Below are 11,601 nucleotides of genomic sequence, written 5' to 3' on the forward strand. Positions count from 1 at the left end.
ACGCGAAGAGGGATGATGTTAATGCGACTTCTGTGGCACAGAGGAACTACCGTGGAAGACTGTACGGAATGTTGATTTTGAACGCCGGCTTTTTATTTCGAAGTATTTGGCAACTGGTGTCTGTTGTACTTCCGGAGAGGACAAAGTCGAAGATAAAGCTCACATCATCGTGCAGTGACGTGAGAACTTTTTGAGGTTTCCAGATTTTGCTCCGTGTGTCAGCCCATGCTGTGCATATTAGTTGGCATCTACTGCGGGTTGGGGCATACTTTGGCAACACTTTTGCATAATCTGCTCCTCCATACGCCTCCCACAGTAATTTCAGCCGAAATAACTGTTCTCGAGGGAAAGGTGTTCCGATTGGCGTTGCAGGAAGAATTCCTAGCGTCGATCAATCGCAATCAGATCGAAGGTGAACTCAGTATCAAGCTGATGCGTAGAGTTGTTCTCAGAGCTTTCGCTTTTCGAGTTCGGCCTGGTGCTGTTGCAACCAAGAACTCTCTGCCAGGTGCAAGCATGATGTTTATATTGTATATATTTACGCTGTTGCTACTTGCGCAGAGAGGTATGGAGGGACATGCTCTAACGTTGAGGATTTCTCCTGGCCTGTGATGCCGCCAGGCCCGTACGACATCGCCTCATAAAGAAATACCATACTTGGACTCACTTTGAATTTTTGAGTATCGGTCTACCTAGGCACGTAAATGTGCGCAAGGAGGTGAAGTTGCTTGTGGCAGCCGCTGTAAGTTTACGTATACCTGACGGCCAACAGATTACAGCATCATTGGCGCTCAATCGCCTGCATCAGGTGAACAAGCAGTCGCCGACGCTGCTTGCAACCGAACCAGGCGCTTCGCCACTCCGAAAAGGTGCAAGCAAAATTCTGCTGCCAGGAATCAGCTAAGGACGATGAAACTCCGCACAAGCAGCAGGTGCGAGATAAGTGAAGCGCAACATCCATCGCCGGTGCTCCAACATTTGTGTGCACTTGCAGTTGTCTATCCACTTCCGCTGCAGCAATCAGGCGACGTGTGCCTTTGTGTAATACTGCAAAGCTAATTCGAAGAGCCAGGGCAGTGTCTTCATTCATCCAAAAGTCACTTTTAGGATCTCCCAGGAGGTTGCAGTAGCATTGGCGAATGGAAGTAGCAGTTGTACTAGATACTGCAGGAGGCAAACAGTGTATGCTGCTGCTACAATCTACAGCGTCATCCCGTTACCACACAGCACGCCCCCTAAAAACTCTACAGACTAGGCGGCCACTAATCACATGCTTGGCCACAAGAGTCAAGAATAAAATCTTCTTCCTCGTGTAATTTCCTGTAGTTTGCAACGGACTTGGTTCGGGCCCAAAACAGGGTATATACAGCTTAGTACCATACCTCCGACCGGCGCTTACGAGGGGCCAGTGGAGACTGCAGCAAGGAGTCGTGAAGCCTGCAACCAATATTGCACGCCTTAAGATTCCGCGGTTCCTGCTCTTCTGGAAGTGTGGTTCTGTCAGATGACGCAACTGACTCTTTGATGTGTCCTTCCAGAAGGGCTTGCTGTTTTGCTTGCACAGGCAGCTCCATCGGCTGCTGTGGAACAGGCCGCTGCTGCTGCTGTAGGCATGTGTCGACTGCCTCGTAGAGAGCCTTTTCCTTTATGACGGCAAGCTCGCCAAGGAGAATGTAGTACTCCCTCCACCAAATGCAACTACCCCTGTCTTCCCTCAAAAGAACCTCCTGCTGCTCCAGCTGCAGTAGCGGTGCACAGTTGCAGCTGCGAAAGTGCACCGGGCGCCCTCTCTGCTGCACAGTCTCAGCAGCACGGTTTGCTGGTAACACTCCAGCTGCGAAAGCGCGATGACCCGGAAAGTCCCTCTGTAACAGCTTCTGCAGCAAATGACGCCGTTGAGCTGCGTGCATGTCCGTCAGATGGTTTTTGACAAGCTCTAGCTGTTGCAGGGCAGTCCTGACTAGTGCAGCATGCCGCCTTGTTTTCCACCCGATGCCGCTGACCCTGCTGCTCGAGCACGTCGAGTCGCTAGAGGAAGTACTGCAATTGGCTGAGTCGCCAGTCAAAGACCTGCCTGCATGACTGGATGTCACTCTGCGCTTAAATCCCGTCCTATGATCTACAATTGCGAGAGGATTCGAGGGCAGGATATCCTTACTGTAGCCATGCGAAGGCTGCCCCAGGAGCAGCTTGTGGTGCTGCTGCAGAAGTTCTAAAACCCCTCTGCATGCGCCCGGAGTCGGGTGCGCTGCAGCAACTGCGCATGCGAGCAGCAGCTGCTTCTCGTGAGGTTGTAGCCTCAACTCTATTGCACCTGCTGCTAATGCAGCATCTTCGCCTGCGTTTGGGGTCTCTGCGGCCCACTCAGGAGATCTCGATTCTACTGCACCAGCAGCGCTCTTGAGATCCGTGTCGATTGTTCTCGGGTATTCAACTACTGTATGCACTGTTGCCTTCGCTGTGGCATTAATATTCCGCCCAGAAACACTATTTGCCGCAAGAAGCCGCAGGTCATCTTGCTGTCCTGAGGACCTCGGCCGCTTTGCAACAGCACTCCCACAAGATGTGGGCGGCACTGCGTCCGAGTTGCAACGAGCTTGAATGCCATCCTCACCCCTACATTCTACTCCTGCTATAGCTGCTGGTTCTGTTTGTCGTAGTGACCGCCTCCATCGTTGCTGCTTTCGCTGCTGTGCCTTAAGAAGCTCCTTGAACTCGCGATTGAAGGCAGCCACGAAGTATGTGCTCTGAGCATCAGGCTCCTCATGCAAATTGATGGGCTCTTCGTGGGACTGCTGCATTTGCGATAGCTGGTGCTGCAACAATTGCAGAGAATAAAGTGCATCCGCCAAGGGACACTCGACTGTCCCTCTTTTGAATGCAGTTTGGAAGCCTGCCGTTGTGGCAGCTGGCTTTGCAACATCGGCTTCTCCCATCTTCCAGTCTTGGATGCGCTGTTGCTCCAGTTGCTGCTGTTCTTGTTTATCAATTACCTGCGGCATGAGTTCAACAGAAGCAAGACAAACAACAGCAGCAACGTTTGGCGCAACAAATTCTTGCAGAGCCCGTGCAGCAGTCAAGGAATCGCACGCTGCAACAGGCTACAGGAAAGTCAGGAACAGCGTCCTGAAACGACGAAGACTGCACGCTGCAGCAACAAAATAGGAACCTTGGGCTGAAGCAGGAGGAAACATGAAGCATGCATGCCATTATAACAGTGAGCTCACAGTTATAAGAGGCATGCGCTGCTGCATAAACACTTCTTGTTGCAGAAGTTGCTGTTGCACCGCGAGGGGAAAACTGCAGCGAAGCAGCTGTAAGAGCAGTGAATCACTGTAGCAGCAGGTGGCGCACATTGGTGACAGACACGGAAGGATGACCTGAACACTGCCGCTGTCGTTGCAAAGTTCCTGCTCTCCTCTCTTCGCGTTGTCGTTGGGCTTCAGGGCACTAGCGGCAACAGGCGCTTCCGTTGTTTCTGAGCTTGTCGAATTAGCTGCCACATTTACTGGTGTTGCTGCATGTCGCCTAATTAGCCGAGAATGCCTTTTTCTCTGCAGCTGCTTTTGCCACTGGCTGCAGAATCGCACCTCTACTGTACAACTTCGAGATGTGGATAGTAGCAGATCCGCTAATGCGGCCGCCGCTCCAACAATACAAACGGAACAGTTGCTGCTGTTGTTGCCGCTCTTCTGTCGAAAGCAACTGCTTTTCCGACTGCAAGGGCACTGATACTGCAGACTGCCGTGCGCATTTGTTGCATGCATTCTTTGTGCTGCTGGGTGAATTTGCATCTTTGGCACTTCCACTCGAATGTCGCGGATATGTGTCAACAAGGACTCTACCCGAGCTGCTGCAGCAGCTTCTTGTTGTTGCTCCATCAAAGAGCCCCGTTCCAGTAGCTGGTCTATCTGAAACGCCGAAAGGACACGTCGCAGCAGCAGCAGCTGCTGCTGTGGGTGCGCTGCACTCACGAGTTCTACACGGGCAGTGAAAGCCGTGGTCTGCTCCATTCCGCTGTCTTCTTGAGGAGAGCAGCACGTAGTGCAGCAGCAAGGGAACTTTTCTTTTTGTTTTGCCGCTGCTGCCGCCACTGCTGCGCCATCCTGTGGAGGCACTGGATTCGGCAACATGCAAACTGCTGCAACGAAGATCTGCGTCACTTGCTGCAGGCGTCCGGCAGCAGCAACCCTGCAACAGTGAAACACTACAATATCCTCAGCATCACAAGCAATCATTCGCAGTATCAATATCCACATAAAACTAAAAATGTGCTAGCTTAAAACAACGTGGCTGCAACAACAGTTCAATGAGAAAAAGCCTCACGAGTGCAGAATTCTGTCGGTTCGGCTGCTTGCGATGCCCTTGAGCAGCAACAGCTGTTGCTGCTGCCTCTCTTGCACATCTCTTGCGTGCTTTTGTGCAGCATCCAGCAACAAACTGCTGCTTTCGAAGCACCGGCCCTCAAGCTGGGACTGCTGCTGCAGCTGTATCCCAGTGCCTTTTTGCTCCAGCCCGCGTCTCTTCTGCTCTTGTTCGTTCCTCCGTATCATGCACTCCACCTTGTGCAGCTGTTCCTGCTTCTCCTGGAGCCGCTGCTTTATCTGCTGCACTTCCTTGTCGAATTCTGCACTGCACTTTTTTGCCCGGGAATATTGCTTTGTAGCGACAGTAACTGCTGCCGTCTCCAGCAAATCTTTCTGCCTTTGTTCCTCCGCCCAGTATTGTAGCGAGAGCCGCTGTACCAGTTCCTGCTGCTGCCAAAAATGCTGCTGTTCCACTAGTCTTGCAGCTTCCTCCACAAGCTTCGAATGCGAAGCCATAGGTTCTTCCTTCTGTTGCTGCTCCAGAAGCGCAACAAGCTGCAGCTTTTGTTGCAACAGGAGAGCCTGCTGCTTCTTCTGCAGCATTTGCTGTATTGTCTGCAACGTCTTCTGCTTGAGCGCCTCTAACGCACGCAGCACCTCTTTCCGCCGATGCTGCATGTCATTGGGCTGCCGTGCTAGTTGCTTGTGTTTCATATGCAGGCTCCGTAGATGCTTCCGTAGACAGATCAGCTGGTGCCCCAAGTGCTTTCGTTGCTGTTCCAGTCGCCTGCTTTGTTTTTCGCTGTCCTCTGCTTCTACAACAGCCGAATCGCATGCAGGAGACGCGGAATACGGCCGGGAGTTCGCTGCGAGGGGATGCTGCCTCGAACATTGCAAATTTATCTGCTCCTCCTGTCGCTCCAGTCCTTCTTTTTGTGGAATTTTCTGATAGATAAAGCCTACATGACTCTCTGCGCTTGTGTTCATGCGCATGCAAAGCTGAGCAATACAGACGCAGGGGGAAACCAGGAAATGTTGAATTAAGTCTCTTGCATTCATCGTGCTGCTGACTACTAGTGCGCGCATGTTTTAAAGCGGATATTTCGGTGTTTACTCTATCTGCAAGAACTGCATGCAGGCCGAAATTGGAGACCAAATCGCCATGGAAGGAAACGAACACAAAGGTGGTTTTACTCCTGCAGAACAAAGGAAAAACCACACTGAGACCTTGAACTTTAAACCGCTACGATCCGCCCCTTCTTAGCGTGCAATTAAAAGTAACCCCCGAATTTTTTGTATGTAGCGCCCACCTGAATCGATGTGTACTATAACGTAGGCCTTACACTGTATGCCCCAATCGTTAAGCTGCGAAGCTTTGCAACCCATGGCTTACTGATTGAACAGTTTGACTGTGTGCGCCATAACCCACGGCGGCATCGCCAAGTCGAATGAAAAAACATGGGAAATTCCTTCAAGGGAAGAAAGTCGACAGCAATCAAAAACACAGAAAGTGCCGTTAAATCCAAGCGTCGTTTCTAAAAGACGCCGTTCAGCCTGACCAACTCCTGCAGTAGCATCACCCGTGCTCTCCAATGATGATGTAGCTCTAGAAGAGCTAGAATGGGCTGCTTCTGCAGAAGCAGTATCGCGGAACAAAGATGCCGCCACTTGAATTGTGGCCGCCCAGTTCTTCTGTGGATTCCACTCAACTGCGGCACCCTTCGTAGATATTTTTTCTTCTGTAGCTGTAGCTGTAGCACTGATGCGGGAAAGCGACAGCGCCGCCTGCAACGCACCACTGATGTAGTTTTCGGTATGCTGTCCACTTAGCTGAACCCCTAGATATAACTGCTGCAACAGCAGCAAATCCACGAGCGCTGCAGCACAGAAACGTGACCCAAAAGCCTCAAGTCATGAAACTCAAGCCTTTGGCTTAAATTCTCCTGCCTCGCATTGGTGGGTTTCACATACACAAGTGATTGATGACGGAGATGGAGTAGACGTTCGAGTCCAGCTCTAAGCCAAGTGTGTAAGTACACCCGAAGGCTGCTGCTGCCAGAGAAGGAACTCCGCTCCCACTAAACACAACAGCAAAGAACAACCAAAGCAAAAAGCGATCGAGCTTGGCACAAGCTGGCGTATACAGAAAAAGTTTTTCGTTCCCACTGCGAGTCACAGCACCGTACGTGCACAGCTCATCCACCCCTCGTCCCCGAAAAGTTAAGATTCGGAGCGACAGCAGTGATACACAATATATGTGTTGCGCCACCAGCACCACGACCACTGATGCAACTATTCCAATACTGTAAGCCGGAATTTAAGACTGCAACAACTATGTTACTAGAGCACTGGGCCATAGGTCACAAGGTGCAGAGCATACCTGCCAATGTCCAGAAACGTGGAGTGCTCATTAAGTCCAAATCGTTCGTTCAAGAGGGAAAACAGTTTGAATAGCGAAGAAACAGAACTCTCCCCATACGCACCTATTCGAGAGCAGAGACGCCACCAGCATCAGCAGACGCAGCAGCAGCAGTTGTGATAAAGGCAAGGGGAGCAGCAGCAGAAAGCCAACGGCTTCAAACAAGCGGCAAGACTGGGGGGGGGAAATGAAAATGAAGCTGCTGGACCAGCAGGACACCGTGCGGAAAGTACATCAGTATACAGCTTACCTTCAACGCTGGTGGTAATTTTCATAATGGGCTTTTTCTGTAGCAGCTTCACCTCTGCAAGGAAACCATCACGCAATGCTGCAGGCATCCGTGGTACCGATGATCCCCAGTGCGCTACTTCTCCCCCTGCCGCTTCTGGTGAGAGCCCAGCTTCTGAGCCACCAGCAGCATCTGCTGACAAGTTAACTGCACGCGGCTTCGCCTCATTTGCGTCTGCTTCTGAGGCGGAAGAAGCGGATGCTGCACCCGGAGTAGCTGCCGCTTCCGCTGTGGCCGATTGGGAACCTGTCACCACCGCCTGTAGTCTCCCTGCTACTGCTTCTGCCGCTGCAGAGGACGGAGGCGAAAAGCATGTAGAGACATCAAGTGACATGTCAACTGTCTTCCCAGCGATTGTTTTCGCTGCAGCCGCAGCTGCTGCTACTGCTGCTACAGTTGCTACTGCGGCTACTGCCGCTGCTGCACGTCCGTGTGTCGCCGCAGCATCTGCCTCATGAAATAATGACGACGACTTTGAGACAACGCAACTACCGGAGGCAAGCTCTGAAGGCCTGAATGCCATATTTTTCCCGCATTCCACCTCAGGCGTGCGTCCAGCTCCCGCTGTTGCCGCTGCTGCTGCTGCTGCCGCCGTTGCTGCTACTGTTGTGTTCCCTTTTGCCTCACGTGCTTCAGCTTTTGGCCATTCAGCTGGTCCCAAAAGGGCATCGACTGCGCTGCGGTGCCGTTGCTTTTGCATGTTTTGCCGTACCGGCTGCTCAGCGCTCGCTGTGTTCCGTCCTGCTGCGTTACGCGGGACAGGCATTGCCGCTACCTTAGGCTGGCCTCAGTTGCTAGTGTTGTCTCTGAAAACCTGGAGATAGTCGGCTGTCGGTGCTGCGCGCTTTGCCCATGCTGCAGCATTTATTCAGTATTCATCATGCCACTCACTCTCGAGCTGTCGCGGCAGACGTTCGTGCGTCTGCGCAAGTGCACACGTCCGTCAAGCCGATCCGCATGACAGAAAGAAAACTGAGGGAAGATCATAACACTAGTAAAAAGGGGGAGCGATTACCGCTGCAGCTACTGGAGCATTATCGCCGTAGCTGTTCGAACATCTCAAATCCGCACTCGGTGAACAAAACAGTTCAGTGCCGCTTGATGACACCCAGGGACTCTAAAAAACTCAAAAATAGAAAAATAACTCAATTCTAGGACACAGCTTGATGCAACTGGGAAGCGTATAGTACAGGGAGACAACCATGGAGGCAAATTTGGGGCCCCTTTATGACCAGAAAGTCGGGTACTGTCCTGGAAATGGGGGGCCCCTGACCACTCCTGTCACTGCTGTTACTACAATTGCTAGTATTCAGTCAGCAGATTAGGGCAGTAGATAGTTTACGCGTCATTACACTGTATGTGCACTCCTGCGGTGTTTGTGCAAAAGCGTTGCACCATTGTTGGGAGTGGCACCAACTTTGGAGGTGGTCTGTCCCTTCTTAAGGCCTATGCGTGAACTCCATTTGTCCTCCAGTATAGTACAATTTTTTTCTGTGTAATCTGTCTTCGTGGCCCATTCGTTGCTATATTGTCCAAAAGAGACTGGCTACGTAGCCAGCTTCCTGGGGCAACAAGAGCTGTGGGGTGAGTTGCGTTGCTTTTCCAGCTTGCCTGGCCATCGAGTTCGAAATCGCGAGATGCCTTTGCTGACGAGTGCACGAAAAGCTTGATTGTGGTATCTGCTCCCCTTGAAAAGCGCCCCATATGAGGCGAGTTGGTGTCAAGGTGACCCCATTTGTTTGAGAGGGAGAGCGACGCGCAAACAGTTTGAATATGCAGCTTTCCATAGCAGCTGCGCAACTAGCATTAGCAGATGAAACGAAAGCAGTTGTAAACAAGGCGAGAGGAGTAGTAGCAGAAAACCGACAGTCCCACAGAAGCGGCGAACTTCAAAACTGCAGATCCAGAGAGACACTATGCAAGAAGGCATAAATCTGCAGCTTAGCGTCAACACTGGTGGGAATTTTCATAAAGGGCCTTTTTGCGGGTAGCATCACTTCAGCCAGGGAACTACCACGCAGTGCTGCATGCATCTGTGATAACCTCCAGTGCGCAGCTTCCCTTACCGCAGTGTGATAGACTGAGACTAGATATGACTGGATATCCTCCTTTTGTGGCAAAAGCAGTTTCGCGAGCTATATTCTACTAGGACTGGGGAAATGTACATTAGATAATGGGGTGATGCGAGCGTATGCTCTCACGAAGAAGAGAACACCTTTGCACGACAGAATGTATCGTCCAAAGCTAATAACCCTCAGGTAATAAACTTTCAAAATATATATGGGGATTAGCCAACGGAGGAAGGCAGTATTTTAAAGGCTTGCCTGATAGCCGTATGTCGCCTTTCCAGGCTGTAGAATCTAATGAGGCGGTAAGATCTTAATTTTAGTGGAAATTCAGACATCTCGCCGCGTTCTCAGGGAGGGCCGAAAGCTGTTTCTGCTGATTGACGTAGGCGGGTGCCAAGAGGGCTTTTGTGCCATCTAGCTTCAAACAGGAATCTGCAGGTTACTCTTCAAAGCCAGCGAAAAAAGGAAGAAAGCATGAAACATAGCCATGCATGGAGGGCAGTTTCGTGTTTACATGGATTTGCCGTAGCGTACGCATTCCTGCACTTCGCACGATCAAACTGTACAGCTTATTTTGATTTTTCTGGCGTATTGTGTACCGGTAGCATTTGGAAGCGCGATTGATTGCACATTGTTTCATAAGGGGAGACAACCGCCAGAGCAAACCGAAAGGCCCATGACTGGCACCCGTCATAAGGAAGGGCTAACACCGGCCCTCAAGGAGTGCTCAGTGCGTTCCTTTGGCCAGCTGCGAGATGCCTATACATGTTTCCTGATGATGTGGCCACTTAACGCCAGTAGTGTTTTGTTTTTTGCTCCATACCACGTTATCACACTGTTACTGCAGGAACGTAGACTTTAAATGTCATACATCTGCTTGCGATATTTAATCGGTGTTATGGTTCGTACTCGTCCTGAGCTGTTGGGGCAGTCCATCGAATTAATTTCGCTAACAAATGAGGCACTGCAAAGCGAGGACAGCCAGTAACAGCTCCTATGCCTCTGCATGCCTAACTCAAGGACATTTAAGGCGGAGCAATTCTGCGATGTGGCTAAACGTTCTGAGCCACCCCGATGCATGCAAGGAGCTTTACGTAGGCTGGTCTGCCTAGGCGATCTTTTGAATGTGCATCGTGACGACGAAAGGCTGGAATACCTAGAAAGCCTAAGCAGCGTACATCGGATACGTACCTACTCCATCTGCATAAGGGTGTGGTGAAAGAAATTTACTCTGAGTTCTAGCGTCTGGTTGTCCTGCGGCAGTAAATCTCTCCACGCCGAAGGTGACCCTCACTTAAGCAAAGCAGGGATGGCGGATTTACGATAGCACCGATAGAAGTCACATTATGGTGACTTTGAACGTGTTAATCCTCGCAATACTCCTCAACTACGTATGAAAATGCAAACCAAGAGATACCCACTATATGCCGCAGCACTTGCCTGGTGCCGTGTTACTCAGGATAACCGCTGAATCGTTAGAGGGATGTTGAACCGCCCATCCAAATGAAGATGGCAGAGAAGGTTGCTGAAGTATCCACACATACTTTAAACATAGACGCGAGCTTCCTTTTTGAAGGCAAGCTACAAATTGAAAGTTGCCTCGCAAAGACGGTCAGCAACAACCAATTTAGCGCGTTTTTAGAGCTCCGAAGTTATTTCTACACTGCATCCACAGCGGCAAATCGTTCTCTGCAGCGGATGTATATCATTTTCTGCTCCTCTATCCACTTGTGCCTTGCAAGTGAAGTTTTAAAGTGAATACGCGGCAAACGACACCTGTTGTCGCCGCCTGTGCGTTTTTAATTATCACATCAGCTCCTCCACAACCCTGCTTCGCTTTTGGCAAGGACTGCATTTGTTGCAAATCCGGTGAAATCTCAGTTGCAGCATACGCGCGCGATAGGGCGCCACACCACTGAGCACCGCGATTCACGAAGCCAATATTTGTCTCCAGAAACTCGCTGTGAGGTCCCAGAACAAAACACGAAAGACGATTTTGCAATTCTTGAGTAGCCGACGGCTGGATTAGCATAGCGTTTTCGCAGTCGTAGGAATGCGATGGTAGCGACGTCTTAAGTGTGCCGCGCGCAGCCTGATTGGTCGACACCGCAAACTGTCAAATAGTTTATGGCCAAGCAGCAGAAGAGGAGAAGTGCAGGAACTGCTTCTGGATATTACACGGATTTAGGGAATGCATTAGTTGCATCGCACTACCCAATTTGAAAAAACGAGTCACAAGTGCAAAACTTGCCTGGATGTGTCGATGGGTTCAAACGGCAGCTGAGGTGGCAAAGAATCCCGTGATTCATCATTAACACCTCGATTGCTGCTTCTCGATGGACAGTTTGACATGGCTGGCGGCGAGGGAGCAAGCTGGGAGTTAGACCGACGAATGCCACATATATTTGCATCAAACGCACTGTGCACTGTGAAGATTGTTACTTCGCGGTGAATGACGCGGATGTTTTTCAAGTGTACGAATGCCACATGCTGGCTGCAACAAAGCACACTACAGCT

At 50.8% G+C, this 11,601-nt stretch overlaps 1 protein-coding gene across 1 annotated transcript; it reads right to left on the reverse strand.

Moving 5' to 3' along the window:
• Positions 1-1,370: 1,370 nt before the first annotated feature.
• On the reverse strand, positions 1,371-7,781 carry ETH_00028155 (uncharacterized protein; the record flags this gene model as incomplete). The annotated part of the gene is made up of 9 exons (XM_013380305.1): positions 1,371-2,993; positions 3,228-4,191; positions 4,327-5,306; positions 5,422-5,503; positions 5,701-5,776; positions 5,867-6,184; positions 6,279-6,385; positions 6,688-6,790; positions 6,977-7,781. The coding sequence occupies 9 exons, from the start codon at positions 7,779-7,781 to the stop codon at positions 1,371-1,373; spliced, it is 5,058 nt and encodes a 1,685-aa protein (XP_013235759.1).
• Positions 7,782-11,601: the final 3,820 nt, after the last annotated feature.

Source organism: Eimeria tenella, genomic scaffold (assembly GCF_000499545.2).
Source record: "Eimeria tenella Houghton genomic scaffold, Eth_scaff51, whole genome shotgun sequence".
Lineage (NCBI taxonomy): Eukaryota > Apicomplexa > Conoidasida > Eucoccidiorida > Eimeriidae > Eimeria > Eimeria tenella.